Source organism: Onychostruthus taczanowskii, unplaced genomic scaffold, assembly GCF_017590055.1.
Source record: "Onychostruthus taczanowskii isolate IOZ18803 unplaced genomic scaffold, ASM1759005v1 scaffold3, whole genome shotgun sequence".
NCBI classification, from domain to species: Eukaryota; Metazoa; Chordata; class Aves; order Passeriformes; family Passeridae; genus Onychostruthus; species Onychostruthus taczanowskii.
The window spans coordinates 17380731-17400647 of NW_024500349.1; the positions used below are offsets into that span (position 1 = coordinate 17380731).

The 19917-nt window shown below is 37.7% G+C and overlaps 1 protein-coding gene across 1 annotated transcript in view; it reads right to left on the bottom strand.

Moving 5' to 3' along the window:
• The window catches only part of UBE3C (ubiquitin protein ligase E3C), a 70450-nt gene that overhangs the window by 5797 nt on the left and 44736 nt on the right, over window positions 1–19917 (bottom strand). The window contains exons 19-21 of the mRNA XM_041408429.1: window positions 8076–8288; window positions 927–1115; window positions 763–829 (exon numbers count right to left, since the gene is read on the bottom strand). Coding sequence (XP_041264363.1) covers window positions 763–829; window positions 927–1115; window positions 8076–8288 — 469 coding nt within the window. The remainder of the gene's footprint in view (window positions 1–762; window positions 830–926; window positions 1116–8075; window positions 8289–19917) is intronic.

Sequence of the window (19917 nt, forward strand, 5' to 3'; positions counted from 1 at the left end):
TGAAGGTTTGGGGAATATATTATAGCCAGCAGGCTTGTACTGCTAACTTCCAGTACCTACAGATCTGTCATCACTGCAATTTCAGTTTCATTGCTTACCTATGGCTGCTGTATCCCTCAGCTTCTTAAATGCAGTTTTCTTCACTGAAGCCTATTTTAAATTTATTTTATTTAGTTTAGTATTTAGCTAGTAACTTCAGATTATTACCTTTCACTCCAAGAGTGTGCAAAATCTGCAAGACCCAGAATGTTACCGAATGAATCCGCTTACCCTGAGGTAAGCCCAGATGTGAACTGATGATTTGGTAGATACTTTTTGATTACATTCATGATAAATGCAGGGGACAAATGAATTAATGTACCTTGCATTTTTCACAAGGAAAATATATGATCTCTCTTCAGACTGTCTGAGAAATGGTAAGTATCTAAATGAGGTAGTAGAAACTACTATCCCAAAGTAATTTGCAGACTTATTTTCAGAACAATCAGACACAATCAGTGATTAATTTTAATTTAGAAAAGAAACACCCTCAACTCATCTGGCTATAAACTTGCATTTAAGCATGTGAAAAAAATAAACTGTGTATCTCAATTCCCCACCATTTCATAAAACTGGTCTGTAATTTTAGCCAATTTTCTGAATTTGGCCAAAGGTAACAAGAATGACCCTGCAACTTTTTCTTAAAAGGTAGAATGAAAAGCAAGTTCAGTTATTCCCAAGTCAACTATAACAGATTTTTTTACTTAAGTAAAATATGCTTACCTGAATAGTTTGTGAAAGATTTGAGGTCATCCAAACTAATAGGAACTTGTGCACCAGAAGTCAGAACCTAACGGTAAAGGAAATTAGAGCGTTACATTAGAGGCAGAAATCAGCAATTCTTTCTGTTGAGAGCAGTTGTTTTGTGCAGCTCTAAGCACAAGTACCTGTATTTCCTGCTGATCAAACATGCGGAGCCACTCGAGGTTCACCACGTTGGCCAGCCCCTGGCGGAAGGCCAGGCAGTGCTGCCGGATCTGTTTGTTCAGCCTGTAGTCCGCCACCAGGTGGATGTACGCGATCCGGTTGGCGCTGGTGACGGGAATGTCCTTTCCACCCGGCTTCAGCTCAACCACCTACAAACACAGCCATTCTCGTCACCTGGGAAACTGCACTTCTGTGCCCTAAGTGTGAAATGGGGCTGCAAAACATTCTAGTCAGTGATGTATGGCTAGAATACACTCGGGAATGTTCACCTCAAAGGAAGACAGAAGATTAGGAGGAGTTACAAAGGCAGGTCTTTCCTCTGGTTATGTCTAAGAGCACGCTCTGTGGACCCAGACCTCCAGCTGCCAATGCAGCTCATCACACAGCCCCATGGTTTATCATGAGAAAGCTGGATTAGGCATGCTCTGCTTGACTGGCTGGGCTCCTCCCTAACTGCTGGTGAATTCTGCAGAGTCACGTTATGGTAAAAGCAACGTCCACTGAGTCAAAATTCAACGTCTGACATAAGCCTGATTTGCAGAATGCTCAGCATTCATAATTCATACTGTGGAAAATGTACTGTTGTACATACTCAGTATATTCACTGAAAGTAAAAAAAACAATCAAACAAATTAACCCTACGTTTTGTTTTTCTATTGGGAAGCTCAACTTTTGTCTCTTCAAGTACACCAAGGTACCTCTCTTTAAAGAAAATCCCCAAAACTAAAGACACTGTACTTGCATTAAGATATAAACAAGGTTCAAAGACAGCTGTAATTAGAACACTATAGGCCTTCACATATTTTACTCTTTACTACATGAGGTTCATTTAGCTAAGCAGCAGCCCAACTGGAAGGTATTATTAGAACTTAAGAGTAGAATGAAAAAAAACTGAAAAGCCAAAATACCATCACCTTCTGACCTCTTCCAAAAACTGTTGGTTTTTTCCTACACTCTGGAGTCAGCAATTTCTTCATTTAAACCAACAGTGCACTTCAGTATGTGGTAATAATAGCATCTTTAGAGCACAGAGAATTAAACACATGAATAGCTGCTTTTCTAACATGCTACCTAATAACGTTCATGTACTAAGCAAAACGTGCAAAATGGTATGATTAAAAAGTCACAGAGCTTTTGAGCATTCAGGTTTTTTCTTGATTCATAGCTCTTTAAGGCAAAAGAAACCATTAAGATCTGTGAATTCTGACCTCCCAGATGACACAGGCCAGAGGATTCTGTCTAGATTCCTGTACTTAACTCCATAAATCCACAGATGAGTTACAGCACATTTCTAGAGATGTGCAATCCTGTGATGGTGTATCTTTCACTTTCTTTGATAAGCTACCACAACCTGAATTACAGTAGGTGTTAAAAATATGTCTTACTTTCCACTTTAATCCTTCAACTGCAAGCTTCTAGCTTTTGTTAGTTCCTACAGTAAAAAAACCTCATCAGTACTCCACCATGTCTGTGTGCAGGTACTGATGATGCTTAAACCCTACTCCTGCAAGAATTAAGCAAAAGGAAGGTGTCAGTGTAAGTGACACCATTTCACACCCTGTACATATCTTGTTCCCTTCCCCAAGATCCAGGGACACAAGAGCCAGGAGGGCTCTCTCTGGGATCCACCCATGGCAGCACCTGGCCTGGGACACAGCCAGGGATCGTTTCCAGAGGGCACAGGCCAGTGCTGGGGCCACTGGCTGGCCTGAGGGTATTTTTACTGGTAAAATCCACATGGAGTATTAATAGAAGTGTGGGACATGTCCCATACCATAGTGGAAACAGCTGATGAGAAGGGGTCCCTGCACTGCTGAGCTCTCTGTGTTTCATCCACTGTAATAATTTTACTACTGTTGCTGAACAGTTAATCATCAGATGAATCCAATTATTGACAAGAAACATTCTAATTTTCACTTCAAATCCAACAGGTAAAGTTTGTTCATACCTACTGTCCTTATTTCAGTGTTGAAGAGCTTAATCAGCTCCTTCCTTGCTCCTCAAATATATCCATGATGTATTACTTAAGGGCAGCAACTTAATCTTCCCAGAAACTTTTACATGGAAGTAAAGCCAGTTTTTTTAACTTCCTCCTATAAAATACCTTTCACAAAGCCTAACAAGACCAGAAAGCTTTCTCTTCTTCAATTCTTGTCCTCTTTAGCTTTACAAGATCAGAGCAACCAGTGACGTTCCACATGACAGATCAGTGTTGTGACCTCAATATTACCAACACTTCACTATCTGCCCACTTAAAAACCTTCTCTACTTGTTTTGCAGAATCCCTTGGGTTTTTGACACCATTCAATACAATCCCTCTCTCTGAGGTATGGACACACTGAATTAGGTCATATTAAAATGCATTAAAGCATATTTGTATCACCTAACTCATCAAGCATCTCTTAAGAATACAGACACCAGCAATACACTAACAGGTATCACTCCATGTGCACACAACAATTTCTGTGAGCTCAGTATTTACACTAAAAGATGCTTGAACTGTCCTCCTTCCTAAAATAGCCAAAGGGAACTACTGGCAGGGTGTTCTAGAAAACTTCTGTATTTTAAGATTCATCCCAGCACTAGGTGAAGTATAATGTCTGACCTTCCCTGCAGGCCAGCAAACAGAAATCGGGACACAGATTAATTTACATTTGTATTGTAAGAGCACTGGCTCCACAGTACTCTAGGGATGTCAGGAAAGCTGTATTCATTCCATAATAAAAAGCTACTCTCTCCCCATAAAGTTCTTCCTTCAAAACAAAAAAAAAAAAAAAAAAAGGTGTTGCACTCTTTCTGACTGCTATTTTTAGAAAACAGGACAAAGTTGTTTCGTTTTGGTTTTTTTAAATCTTATTATTCCTTTCATTTTTATATTTTTAAGTAGCAAATCTTGATTTCTGATGCAGCAACATTTCTGTAGGTCCCCTTCCTTCCCAGAGCTCTGCACTGCCACAAGTACAGGCACAGCACTCAGTTAAGGGCATTTCCTGGGGTTTTCCAGAGACCCAGTTATCCATTTTCAGAGTTTGTCAGTGTGAGTTTAATTTCACCACTGCTGTGTTAAAGGATCATCCAAGATCAGAACAAAAGGGGTAACAGAACACAAATAACAAATATATTATTCCAAAAAGGCTAAGAAGGATGTAAAACAGAAACCAGTAACACTTGGTAAACATTAAAGTAAAGGCAGATGGACCCAGTGTTTTCATGGCATTAAAGGAAATATAGTAGAATTCCCACTTAATTCTAAAAGTCAGGAATGATTGTTGAAGAGTTCCTTTTCATAAAGGCCATAGCACATCTTAATAGATCTTAAACACTTTATCAGCTTCATTTTTATTTTATCTATCCAGTCTTGGCCACTAGATGGGGGAAGACAATAACCCAGGTTTCCCAGGATGGCTGGACGAGGAAACCACAGCCCTGTGTCATCTGTTTCTATTCTGCAGATCTAAGTTTAAACAGACAAACAAAAAGCATTTTAACTTGGTTTGTAATCAAAATCGCATGTACTAAAGGCAATCAAATCATAGATATAATTTAGGAAAGTATTCAGATCATTCAGACAAATTTGATTGCCTACTCACGAAGTGCATCTTCAAAATGAAGGGAAAATACCAAAAGGGGAGAGAAGTCCCATATGAAGACATAAGACATGTTATCTCTTCAGAGAATCACAGAACCTCCAGTGCAATTTCATAAAGCTCTTATAGATATTCAAGAATTCCTACAAGATGAGAATCTTTTTTCTTTTCTCTTGGGCTCTGCTCACTTTTGTTCACATCACGCTTACAGTTTTCCCCCATTCTGAAAAGAAGTCAATAAAGTTTGTTGTCCTTTCCCTGTCATCTGCCTACCAGATGTTCATGCAGGAGTTCCAGGTAGGAGATTGCATTTGAATGCCTAAGAATGCATTTTCTGTAAGTATTACAAGTCTGCCTGAGAAGGCTCAGCCTCAGCTTCATTACTGTGCTGCTGGAAAACTTCTAAAATCATCCATCTAAGCCACTGCATCCTAGTAAAGAGGCTGTCAAGATAGAAACTTTCAAAACTCTTTTTAAGGTTTCAAAATTATCCCCCAAAGAAATTTAAAAGCAAAGAATTCCCCTTTGGTGAGTCAGCACATTTTCAGTGACAGCAATGGCATTCACACCTGTTTAAAAAGCCCAAGGTGTCCCAAAACCAAGTTCTGTATGACATGGATTTCACAGAAACTACTGCCATATATATCGTAGTGCTTCTCTGTGGATTTGTACTTTTACACTTTATTTATAGAATCTTCTGATCACACTCAACTTGTGATCCATGTACTCTCAAGTATCAGTGTTTGAGACAGATATTCTCAAGCAGAGTTTCTGAGTACAGCAGTCAGCATTTCTGAAGGAAGAGGAATGAGTATTTACATCTTCCTCTTGCCCTGGGCAGCCACAGAACTTGCCCTCCTCACTGAAAGAAGGGGAGGGAGGAAGGTCTGAGAAGAGAAGGTATTTCCTTGAATTTGCTACCCTGATTCTTATACACCTTTCATAACCATCTCATCTAAAAGATAAAAGGAAAAACTAAATCAATATACAGACCTGTAACCACAGGCTGACCTCCTCTGAGACTTTGCTACTGGCCACCATTTTCTGCAGGAGACCCAACAGCTGAAATGTAGGCTGGTATCACTGCATTAGATAGATCTTTATCAAAAGCTATTTGGGGCTGGAAGATAAGGTTGATGGCATAGCTCCCCTAATTAGCAGGTCTAATGTGCAAATTATTAAGTACCTTTTTCAACTTCTGGTGAATGCACTTTGACAATAGTTTAATGGGGTCTAAAAGCACATTACAGGATTGGAATCAATACACTGATAATAGAATTTCTACCTTCTACTACTGACAGAGGCAATAGAGCCTCTTTTGAATGTGTCTTTCATTGCAGATAATGCTTTTGTGTCACAATTGGTGGATGGACACTGTCATGAGCAGAGCTATTTACAATGATAGATTTATGATGCATTTATTGGGCTCTAATTTATTAAACACTAAAGTGGCTGTTTAGCTGAAAACTACATATAATGTACATTCAACATAAGGAGTGCAAATTAAGCTCTTATCCCAAAGTGAACTAGCCTTACCTTGGCACAATCAATTAGTATGCAATGGTTACAAGTCAAACAGCAGATAAAATGTATTTATCCATATGAGGTTTATTAAGGTAATGAAGTGAAGCATAAAAAGAGACTTGCTGCATTGAAGGCAGAAGAAAGTGACAAGAACCAATGGGTTCTGTTGAACTCCACCAGGCAGTGAACCTCATAAAAAGATGGCTCATACCTAGTCAGTAAAATGTTCTCTCTTTGAGTATAAACACAGCAAACCAGCATCAGAATATTTATTTTAACTTACATTTCACCTTGTTACTCAGTAACTCACTAATATATTAAATCTTCCTTTTAAAGTTATGCCAAACAACTACAAGTCATAAGTCTTCAAAATAGCAGCCACAGCCCTCATTTTAGTTAGATACTAAACTGGATTTGTGTTAGCTGTGACCAACAAAACCATTACTTGAAGCAGAATTAAATTGTTTTAGAATTCAGACCTTCCTCCCAGTGTTAAAAATCCCAGGTAATACTGGAAACTGCCATTTGGTGTGCTTTGCTCCCTAGAACCCAACCTCTGGGTGCTCAGTTCAGTACCAGCCACACAGAGCACTCTAAGAATGTGCTTTTTGGGCACAGATGTATCATAACTTTATCTCAAGTTTTTGAGTGTTTTTCTGAAGACAGTGGAGGTCAGATGTTTTCATACAGGGATTATAATCCAGGGAGGAAAATGACATATGGCATGTGTTTAATATTAAATGTTACTTACATCAGGCAACTGTTGCCTCTCCCCTTTAGTGTGCTTTAGGAATCCCAAATCTGAGGGTACTATTTTAAAATTTAATCCAATCCAGCTTTTAGGATCTTCCATAACGACAGGAAACTGATGACAGAAGTGTAAGATAAAATCCAAGCCTGACACCATTCAAGCAGAAGTTTTGGCCAGCAAACTTGCCATGACTTAAGCAGCCTCAGAGAATTCAAGCTCCCAATTTCCAGGACAGGTTACTGCATCTCCCTGGTGCTGCTGCACTGGAGATGTGCACAGTCCTGGCCTCCCTGAGAGCAAACCCAGAGCACTGCTCACCCCCTCCTGGAGTCTCTGTTTCTTCCTCATGCTAGGAGGCTGAAATCAGATGCTGCTGCTCATCACAATGTGGTCAGGTCCACTTTTTTCATCCAATTATATGCCATAATCAAGTGTAAATTTTAAATCCTCAATTTTAAATCCTCAAAATCAAAAGAGGAAGTATGACAAAAGACTTCACCTAGGAGGTTACCTGCAATAGCACACTAAGGCAGGTTTTTAGAGCTCTAGTGACGTTTATTTTCTACTGTGAGTGATCTTTAGTAGATACAACAGAGCAAATAAAAGCTGTAATCAAATTATATGGTGCAACTGCATTAAAAACTCAGACTTAAAGACCTAAGTAACTGCTTTTCAGAAGCATTAACACCATTCATCCCCTCTGACTAACCTAGGATCTCAACCCTTAAAAAAAAAAGAGTGGGAGGTAACAAAAGAAAATTCAGGTTGATCAAACTTCAGGCTCTCATACTTCAAAAAATACAGATAAAGGAGACAGTGTTTATCTCACAATAAAGGGTCTTTACTATCATTATTATTTAAAACCTCTCTAACTGCTAACTGCAACTCTAAAACTAGGCAGTACTTCTGTAGTTTACACATAATCTAAATTTTGCTATTATTACAAGTGCAATTGAAGAAACAACTTTTTTTTTTCAAGAAACATTCTCAAGCAATAGAACTTTATATGTATGACTGTTAAAAAACAATCACTGCAGTTCACTCCTTAAAAGATCAGATCTTTAAGGTTTTTTTTTAAATACACAGTTAGTTACTCTCTACTCCAAATACTGAGTGAGAATCCCAACTGATGCCTCACAGCACCTTTAACAGTTTCCCATCACATTTAAATTAAAAAATTAGTTAGTAGGGATAATAAAGATTCATCATAGATTAAAGAAAAAAAAACAACTCAAAGCCATTCTTACCTGCGCTTCCCCAAGGTCATTATTTACCACGGTGAAGTTTAGTCCAAGTTCTTCCACATCCCCTTCATAGCTCTTCAGAAAAAGCAAATTTTTGTACATTTCAGGGTCTAGTGAAGCTAAATGATGAATGTCAACATCAGCACTTGTTCCTAATAATTTTGAGAGGAAAAAACTAGCAAAGGGCAGCTCCACCAGCATATTTTCATAAAGAGCCTGAAAAAGAAAGCAATTAAAAAGCACATTAGATTTTATTGTTTGTACATGCAGGAATTCAGAAGGTTATTGTTTGTTTCTCAACTTCTGAGTAATTCTGTCTTAATTTGGTGCCTCAGTAGGTTCTTATGGCATGGAAGTTGCTCAAATATTGCATAAATTTAAGAATATTCATCCAAAATTTGAAATGTGAATATTCTTGTGAAATACCAAGGTCCCAAATTATCTGTCATTACTCTTCTTATCCAAATTGCATTTACTTTCAGGAAAAGCAAAGTTTGCTAAAGGACAATTCAACTGCATCAAGAGTGTCTCACAAAATAAGTTTACACTTCTACTTCCATTAGCACCATACAAGTATTATTCCATTCATATCAATCACTACATGTAGAACTGTCATTCCCCTCATTCCCTTAAACTCTGTATATTCTGTAATAACTCTGTATATTCTTCAGTATATTTTAAACTAATAAAAACTATCTGGTGCATGTTACAGAGATTCATGGCTGCACGTTTGGTGAATTCCACTGCTCTAATGCCACAGCCAAAACATCCTCGTTTCCAAGCCAAGAGTTTACCAGCTCTGACTGTGTCACAGGTCCAATCCTTTCTGTGCCTGACCCTGCTACAGGTGTCAAAAAATTAATGAACCAAACATGTACCTGACGCAAATCTTTTGACTGCAACCTCAAATTATCCCCAAGAATTTTCCAACTCCAGCAACACCATTCTAGGTTCATCTACTGTATGTGCACATTTCCACATAATACAAAGTATCTTTGCATTGTTTTTTATGAAGTCAGTAACAACTGCTTGCTTGGAAGAAAAAAGTACTTATGGTAGCTTCTCAGAAGAAAGAGAGGTGCACCCTTCAGGGCTATTCTGAATAAAGGACCACTGCTGTAAAAAGACCCATTCCTGGCACCTGCTGCCTTTCTCACTGTCCACTCTGTTTGCCCCACCAGCATCTCTGCCAGTGACAACCAGAACATTAATATCACTGCCAGACTGATCAGACACGGCATCACCAACATAACATCATTGTAACATCATTGTTTGCTCCCTTTTAACTCTCCAAGAGCAGAGTTTTGGTGTTACTTGATTCCTCCACAATCTGCTGCAAACTTAGAAAAGGAATCCCACTGAGGGGAAAAAAAAAACAAAACTGAAAAAAGATGAATAGATGTAGCTCTAATCACTCAATGATATTCCAACAAAGACTTTAAGAAAAATATACACGATTCCTTAAACTTCTGAAAGAACATTTTTCTATGAGGTGAGTTAGACCTTGCAAAAAAACCCTGAGAATAACGAGTTCAAAGCCAAAGGGTGCATTATATTTAGAGCTATATGATTTATTCAAGGTGTAGAAGTCAAAATCCTCATTTGTATAGCTGACTTTAAAAGCAAACTAGAGGGATAAATCATTAATTTGCAATGTGTAAGGTCAGTGTTTGCTGTTCCTGCATTAGTAACAATAAAGCTATTGTAATTCCTTAAATATATCAAAGCTACCCGAATTTAAAATGGAATTCCATCTGTGACTCATAAAATGTAAATGCAGAGGTGTAATTTTTTACACAAGGCAGGTTTAAGCCTTTAGAGCATTCAATATACAAGGACTAATAAATGATAGCACTAAAAACTATGATCACATCAGCTAAATGGATTATAAATTAAATTTCCATAATGCATGCAACTGAAATACAAATGTAGACATAAATCAAGGTATTTTCTAAACACAGGTTAATTACACAAATTCAAAACCTGTCTATTTTTTATGCAAAATAATCCACTTAGCATTTTTCAAACTGGTCTTAAGTCTTCACCACTTGCAACACTTGATCCTAGAAGCCTATCAATAATTCCTTGTCAGGAAAAAAACAGCAATAGGTATATTGAAGAAACTTGTATGTTATTTTTCAAGTGTCTGTCTTTTATGAGTGTTTATTGCTAGAAATTGTGCCAAAATGATTTGAAATAAAAAGGATTAATTATGGTAGAAGCTTTTTAATATAAGTGAGTGCAGCTGCAATGCAATTAATGCAAATTGTGATGCTATCAGGAAAATAAATGTGAACAACATCACTGGCTATTTCTGTTTGCTGCCAAATAACTTCAGTAATTTACTACATTAAGAATCAATAAAAAAATAATGCATTTCAAATGCATCACTATTAATCTTCAGGTAGTTCCAAAGTGAACATTTATAACTTCATCTAAAAACTATATAAAGCATTTTTAAATAAACTAAATTGTGCAACTTGAGAATAACTTTAATTACTCCCTCTCTTAGCTAAGTGATTGCAATATTCAAAATAAAGTATTTTTGGAAAGAAGACAAACAGTAGTGTTTTAATTAGTTTGAAAGTCAAGCTATCCTAATAAAGTTAAATAAAAAATGCACTAAAACTCTGGTGAATAAAGTGAGGAACTTTGGTTTTGTTTCAAAGAGGTGCAGGCCACCATTACAGCCTGAGCACTGTGCAGAGATGCTGACAACTGCTGTGTACAATATGAGTAAATAAACTGAAAGTTTATTTTCTGGATTCCATCTAACTTTTCTGTTTCTCAGTCAGCATCAACTGATCAAACCACCTATTCTTACTAAAAAATGAGATTCCACACAATCCTGCCAGGGCAACAAAATCATCAGCTGCTGATTCCCCTGGGTTTGTCTGCAAGCAGAGCAGTTGTACAGTAGAGGCTAGAGGGTCATTACAACCTGAATAAGGATCAAAACTCGCAGATTATTTGTGCTGTGTTTTTTTTGGGCTGTTGGATTTGGGGTTTGCAGGGTGGGTTGTGTGCTGGTGGCCACAGCAGGGACACTGAAGTTTCTTCTAAATTAAACAACCTGAATAAGGATCAAAACTCACAGATTATTTGTGCTGTGCTTTTTTTGGGCTGTTGGATTTGGGGTGCTGGTGGCCACAGCAGGGACACTGAAGTTTCTTCTAAATTAGAGTAAGATCCAGCTCGCAGCCATGGCTGAAACAGGGTGGGAACTGCAGAACAATTTGTTTTCACCAGGAGCACAACCTTTGAGCTGCCAGCTGCCCGTGGAAGCGCACCCTGATGAGGATTTTTCTCACTAAAGCTAATCTAATGGCCAAGAGGGAGACTTCCCTCCTTCCTTGTTTTTCCACACTGATCTCCCTTGGGAAGCTCTAAGTTACCCTGCTACACGCTTAGTTTTTTGCCTGTCTGAACTCTCCGAACTGGCTTTCTGCAATATCAACATCAAGGAGGCAGGAGCCCAGCATCAGGAACAGCCAACGGAATGGTGACCACCTCTACCAGAGGAAAGCAGCTGCCAGATGAATCAGCTGCAGTGTGAAGCTGCATCATTAGAATATACTTACATAGTCCTTTAGTACAATATATGGTCATTCTCTCCACACAGATCTTGTCCTCTTTCTTCCTTTCACAGCCAATGAGCAACAACACTGATGGCAGAAACTGGCTTGCTCTTGGACAGTGCTGTCTATTTCTGTTTGGCTAAATCAGAGCTTCCTGTTCATACACTGCTTCAGGAGCTCAAAGCCACCAATTTAACCAATGTGTATTCTAAAACTAATGTTTAAAACTTCAAGTACGCTCACCCTTTTCCCAAGTTTCCTCTCATTCTGCAGGAATCACCGATGGGACCGATGCCTTTTTATGATGAGCTCTGACAGTTCCCATTCCCAGCTTTCTCATCTGAGCCCCTGACCCCACTGTCTCTGCCCTGCAGCCCATAACCTGCAGCAGGGCCTATGGAAGGCAGAGTCCAGATGGGAGGTCATGAAAGGAGCAACTGGTGGCCATGGATGGCATCAGACTTCCAGCTCCTAACATTCGGATGTGGGGTCAACACCAACAATCTCAACCCATCCTACAGAGCTCTGCCTCCCTGAAAGGCTGGGATATTAGCACTCCAACTGGACTGAAGGGCAATTTGCAGGTACAAGCCTGGGGTAAGAGACTGGTCTGAAGCAGAGACAGTGATGTTCACAACAAGGGCAATCCCACAAGCGCAGTAATGCTCACAGGTGACACATTCCCAAGCAGTTAAAAGGTAATGTCTGCTGAAAAGGCCAACCTGGATTTCCCAGCACTCTTTCAAACTCATGTGGATGAGGGATGCTCTTTAGTTAAAAGCTGACATCTCTAGATATCAAAAAAAAAAAAAAAAGGAATTTAAAAGGTTGTGAAATGACTAAACAAAAAAAATTTCTATTTCAGTAACAAATTATTTTTAGTACCCTCCAACCCAGTATTCTAATTATGCCAAGCCTTTTCTATTTTTCTGAAGAGATGGTTAAAATAAGGGGTTTCTTCCTGGTTAAAAAGCCAAGAGAAATTATTTCACTATGGAAAAAGTAGTATTCAGTGAAAGGAACTTTGTGAGAATGCCTGTACAACACACCAGAATATCAAAAACCACAAAGTAACAGAAAGCCTACTGTGGATACTAAGTTTTCACTTCACATGCAGTCTGAAGTCTGTTGTTCCTCTTTTAAATTACCTCAGCTACCTGTGATTACAGTGTAGTTTCACACTAACTGATTGTTACAAGGACTGGCCTTGACTCAGTTCAGTGACCCAGATCACAATGTGGGCATTTGAAGTAATGAAAAATATGATCTTCAGACACAAATATACTGAATGCACTCACTACACATCTGTGACGCGGAGGAACAAGAAACAGTTCTTTAAAGCAAGCACCCTTCATAACACAGACATGCAATTAGTATCTGTAATATATCATGGAACAAGGATCTGGGCTGAAGGACAGCTGTACATGGTGGCAAAAAGAGAAGGATGACAGTTCTCTGGACAAGGAGGATTTTTCTTCTTCCAACAAAATAACAATAGTGCCTGACAGGGACTACAGATGGTAACTATCACAATACCATTTAAGTACTCCATAGTCACACAAGGTATAGCTCAGGTATGACCCCAAAATTGGGGAACTGCTCCTCAGAAAGAGAAGATTCCACACCATATTTTAAATTTGGACAAAATGTAAGCTGGTGTAATTTCAGTCAGATTAGCTACACACAGTAGAGGTTACATGAGCACTACAACGTGCTGAATAAGGTTCAACAAATTGCATAAACAAATTCATAGATGAATTAATTAAACCTCCCTCCCTGTAAGGCAGCTTTAGTGCCTTTACTTACACTTTCAGGTCTACAACTAATTCTCATTAATTATTTCAACTAAAATCTTTCTTAAGAAAAATAAACAGTCAATGCTGCTACTTCCCATTAATCCTTCACAACCCAGAACTGCATTTTGAAGCATAAACAATGCTAAAGTCGTATCCCTAGAAAGATGCACAGCTTTTGGGATAAGGCAGTAAATGACTGGACTTAAATTCAGTTATTTCCATAATCAGTCCTCAAGACCATAACCCTTTCTATTTCAGTAATTTTAAACAGTTACTATTAAATAATACTTAGCACTTACAGAGTGCAATAGATCTTCAAAGCTGTACAGAACCATTAATAAAAATGATCGAAAAATAGCAAAACCATTAGAACTTCCTTCTATCTTATTATTTATATCCTAGAAATATTTCATCACACTCACAAAGCTTTTGAGAGCAGCAGAGACTTTTCAACCCTAATGAAAAAGACTAAACTAAGAATTTACATTAAAATCAACCAGTACTCATATTTTGCAGCATTTTTAAGAGCTACTATTTAGTAATCTCTACATAAAATAATTTCTTAAAGATGTGCTTAGCAATGTGCTCAAAAGTGAGCAAACGCCAAATGATATTGTTTTTAATGCCAATACAGTAAAATAAAATGATTTTTCCCAGGTGTGTGTCTCAATGCAATGTGTCCTGTTACCCTGGAGCTCTAAGCCACTGTTTCCAAGCCTCTGAGCAGTGGCAGATGTCTAGATGCATTTGTACCACCATAGTAATGGAAAATCTGGTGCATTATCTTCCCTGTATTACTGTGAAAATTCATAGCTCACCTTTGTTGTGTCTTTTAAAAGAACAGGAGTCCAAAATTCCACAGCTTGATGCCTGTAATGAGGCTTCTGCGAGCTTTAACAGCCCTTGCAGCAGTGTCAATATCATTACATTTTAAAATTATTGTTACTGGTTTTTTTAGAAAGAGCCTTTTGAAAATTGGTTGCACTTCAGATTTCCCACTCAGTGGGAATTTGAAGGTCAGTAAGTACAAGTTTATAGAAGTTTCAGAGATTTGAGATCTGCTGGTCACAGCTGCTCCAGTTGGTGCAAATCCCTGAAATGGATGGCAGGGGTGTGGCAGCACAGACCAAACTCCTAAATCCCAAACACAGGACCAGGAAAATGTAAGGATCCATTCCCAAAGACTTCATTGGATCATATCAACTGTAATGACCTTGAGTTAATTTTTAATTTAAAAGTCATGGCAGTTTTTTCATTCTGGGAATTTAGGATGTCTTTAACTACATTAATGTTTATTACTAAAACAGAGTGCTTCAGAAATGCTTCAGTAATGTTTATTACTAAAATAGAGTGCTTCAGCACATGCAGAAAACTACCATTTCATCAGCTTGATACTTTCTTTCTCATTTAAGAGGAAGAGTTATCTCTGTAACTTATGCCATAAATATGATATAAATTGCTATCAATGTCATTTGGGAGGTTTGAGGGATGAGAGAGGAAAGCACTATGGATACCTGTGGATGCACTGGATAACTGATAGTTATCATTCATTACTGAAGTTCCAGTAAAGGCTTAATAGATTTTTCTTGTTTCAAATTTAAACATAATTTAGGAAGAACTTGAAGATAAAAGGAAAACTTCTCCTCCTTATTTAAGCTTTATCTTCTGACATACTGAAACACTTAATACTATATAACTAACCTCTGGATATGCTTCTAAGATAAATCTGTATTTTAATAGCAGTGAAACTAGTAATTTTTAAAGGTCAAACCAATTTAAGAATTTCAGTAAATATTCCAAAGCTAACTGACTGAAATGGATGTAGGTGTTCCCAACTGTGAAAAAAGATCAGGATACCATTACCACACACTCTAACTGTTTATTTATTCCCTGTCTAGGAACCTGATTTAGAGGCAATAAAATGCAATCAGTACACAAACCAGAAGCAGGAATCATCTGCTAATGGAACTTTTAATTGAGGAGTGACCACTGACATGAGGTAATTCTTTCCATGCAGAACTCCTTGCAGAGACCTCTATGCACTTTATCACGGTAAACAATCACTAACATATGCATTAAAGAAAATTTAAATACATTATGACCCAATAAATATCACAATCCATCAATAAACACTTTTCCTCTCTAAAGATTTAGAGTTAAAATACCACATTTCAGTAGTCTTTTAGCACTAGACATATATTTACAAGGTTACTACTAACATAGCTATTTGTAATCAAAAGATAATTGGTTTTGTTAAATGCACCAGTACACAAAGGAATTGTCAAGCTGAAGAACTGTGTCAGAAAATAAATTCAAATTAGTTTACATCTGCATTCATAAATCATGAAATAACTTCCATAAGGTATCAATTCTGCTCTCTTAGGATTGTGCTTCTGCACTCTAAGTTTATCATTAAAGGACCACGCTACTTTCCACAGTAAATTCCTGCTTTGATTCCATATCAGATGATTCAGATCTTCTGAGACAAATGATCATCAGCTGACTTGCTCTTAAGCAAAATGCTGAATCTACAAAATCATGTGAGAGGTAATTGAAATTAATAAAACCAAGAGTTTATATCAATTACCTCCTCTTTGCATCAGTATCACCAATTCCATACCTACCACTCCAGGTACTAGTAGTATCAAGTGGGGCTGCAGCACAAACTAATTAAGGGTGTACTGATTTAAATTAAGCCAAAGAGGGTCTAATTAAGTCAACAATAAGAAAAGGGAAAGGGCAGCCTAAAGAGTAGAAGGAAAAAACCACCAGCCTCCAACAGTCAGAGTGGCAGTGCAATGCTTGACACCAAACAATCAAGTATATGAAAGTCAGTTCTCACTGTAGTTTTCTTGCTTTGCTTTCTTTCCACAAGATTTTGGTGCATGAATGGCACTCAAATACGTTATCAGAAACATCTCCTTGAATGTTTTAACTCCATACATGCAGCTTATTTGTAATTTAGGAGTTTAGGATCTGATGCAGATCTTGCAGTGGGAAGACTCCCCTGCATCAATACTTCTTAGATAAGGCCTGAGAATGATTAAGAACTACTTCAGTTTTTCTGCAGAATGGATTCTACAGGCATCATCTTAGAATTGGACTTTCCAGACAGGCTCACATTGGTTTTCTGTATATTGGAGAATGTGCCTTATGGTTACTGCTTGTAACATTCAAAGTTACAAGCAGTAACCATAAGGCACATTCTCCAATATACAGAAAAATAATCTAATCAATAACTAGGTCACACATTTACTTGTAGTGTAATAAAATATGTATCTGATCTACTGTTACTCTTCTAAAGCTTTATTTTACCCAAGGACTTATTTTGCAACTCCTTTCTTCAATTATATACATATATATAAAATAACATTTAGATGTGTGCAAAGAACAGTCTTCTGTTAGATCTTAAATCAGTAAACTATGAAAACTCATAGGAAAACAAACAACTTTAACTTTCATCAATATAATATCCACAAGTCCATTATTACTGAACCTCCTATCTACCATTAAATATTAATGATCAAAGAACAAAACCTAGAGTGACCATCAACATAATGCTAAAATTTAAAATGAACACGTTAGTTTTTTCTCAATCCTTGTTGCTTCTTCTACGAAACTTCTTGGTTCCACAAAGAAAGGACTCAGTTCAAAACAACTCAAAAGATGTTTTCTTCTCCATATTGCTTTCCCAATCATTTAAGGCAGAAGTGGGGTTTTGGCAAAACAAATCTTTTCAGAAAACCTTAGTGTCTTCCAAGGACTGCAGGTTCTATTGTTTAGAAAAGGGGAATTAATATTATATTGCAAAAATAGATGTTCTTCAGCAATACGAATGTGTGACTCACAAGTGCTATTTAATATTCTGGATTAGGAGAGGTGGAAGAATTCAGTAAATTCAAAGACACAGTATATTATACAAAAATCTCTACTGTCAGAGTCACTCTGCTTAACATGCAAAGACAGTCACTGTAAAACAAAATAAATGCAAGAACTAGCAGGTTTATGTCAAAAGGGAAGAAGAGGAAACCATAAAAATTATCATACTAATCCATCTATGGATTTCCTGACATATTCTTAAACTAATGCTGATACTTCATGAAATTTAAGTGAATTATCCTAAGAATTAGCAGCTTGATGTTAAAGAATTCCAAATGTAAATAATGTTTTTTTCCACAACATCTGTCACAGTAACATCACTGAATAAATGCAAATGTAAACTGGAAATGGAGAAGTATGTTGTACAGCAGACTGAGTTTAGGTCAGAACACGGTGAAGTTCAGATTTTAATTTTCTGTCACCGTTCTTCTACCTGGACACTGTTTCTGCTGGAATGGCTAACCAGTGTTTCCCTCTTTTCAGGTTTGCAGCAGACCACTCAAGAATCAGCACAGAGAAAACCCTCATTCAATATTCTCAGGTGTTGCTTCCAAGTTTCCTTGCTTTGTTGCTTCTTGGCAGCCTGTCAAAAAAGCACCTTTTGTGTTCTCCTGAGCCAATTCCACTACACCCCAAACCTGCAGCAGCAGAGTCTGCACGTGGGGAGATTTTTAGTACAGCCAAAACAACAACTACTGCATGTGGAAAGAAGTGGAACCAAACCAGGAGCCTGCCCACAGCCCACAACTACCAAGAGAGCAAAAGGATCACATCCATCCTTCTGGGACACCACTGGGGACAACAAGACTTTGCAGAGAGGACAACAAAGAGGATTTGGGGTTAGAACTCCTCTGCCTGAACACTCCTGACAGCCCAGGACACCCCTGGCTCTCAAGCAAAGCCTGGAACTCAGTCCCAGCTGTGCTTCCTGTGGGCAGCACTGAGAGGTTCAAGTCTCTAACCCCTCTGGCTGTAGGAGACTCACCAAAGGTGGGCACGGCAAGCTGAGCCTACCTTCTAAGGAAGAGAAAGAAAAATGCTTAAAAGGCACCAGTGCTAAGGTAATATTTACATTTCAGAGTAAAGTTACTGACAGTTGAGAAATGTAAACTTTGGAAGTGTTTGAGTAGCTGCTGTTTAAGCAAACTCATTTCTGTTTTTTTTTAAAGGATGATTTCAGACAACATATGCAATTACATGATCACACACTATTATTTCTACAATACCTTTAACTCATCCAGTGACTACAAAAGCTGCATAAACAAGCTATGGCATTTCTTCATTAACTAGGAAGATACCAAAAGTCAGTAATTTATTCAGGATTAAAATTATTTCTATTTTCAGATATACCATTTTTCAAGATATGTTTTATATTTTAAGATGTTTTTGTTTCTGAACTGACCAATTAATAAAGAAGATGCCAAGTTGTTAGAAACTTCCTGATGAGAAGAAAAACTGAATTAGGTGTAACATCTTGGTGCTGAAAGCTAAATGCATTTGGATATTAGTATGAAGTGGTTACCAAGAGACACAGAATTTCTATAAATTATTATATTTTAATGTATTTGTTTTCTGATAACATTGAAGCTTCTTATGTGAGAGTTTTTGGTGGCAGCACTCTTTACACACTGATTTCCACAAATAAGAAATTGCTGTGGATGCCTGATTGCTTCCGTTGCATTATATCTACTTTGTTTGCAAAGGGGCTTTTAATAATTCACTATTGCTCACAAATAACCCTGTGCAGAGCATAAAATGGACACATTTTTGAAAACAGATGAGTGGGTATTCAATAACCTAACCAAGATCACAATACCAGCAGGTTTTGAATAGTATGGTCGTGCTTTATCTTTCTGTTTAATTCATCAAGTCACTAAATACACTACTAAAAAGGTTTCTGTGCACCTGGGCAAGGGTAATTATTAAGTAGCACTGTCAATTCTTACCTTATCTACACATACTGCAAATACAAAAATAATTTATGCTTTCAAAATGTTAAATAATGGACTCTCTGATTTTAAAAAAACAAAACCAGAAAGCAATGTGTTGTTTTGACACAGGAAACTGAAGACTCAAAATTACAATCTATTTTTTTAAATGATGTTTCAAACTTTCCCTGACAGTTGAGTCCTTCCAAGATATATACAAAACATTTTTGTGGTGAAGTAAAACCCCTTAACAATACCACAAATGTTTGCTTTCCCACTCCAAAAATCTATACATGTAGAAAGAAAGTGAAGTTTGGACATGTAGTATCAGACATAATTACCAACTGTTGCATTAGTAGTGAATCCATCTCCCAGCAGGAGTGGGAACATCACTCCAAGATTATTTATTGAAATGGCCGACTGTAATTTCATTGTTCAGGGAATTTGAATATTCAGTGGCTGGGATGCATTAGCAGGGTATTTGCTCACAAAGAGGCAGTTTGATCTAAATCAGTTGACTGGCAACTCCCAAGCACAGCACTGGTTCAACAAGTCACTGTTTGCCAACACCATCTCTTGAAACCGCTTCCAGCTATACTACAAAGACATCCAACTGCACATCAAACCTCACTGCAAGGCAGCAGCAGGATTTTAGCCTCCAAAA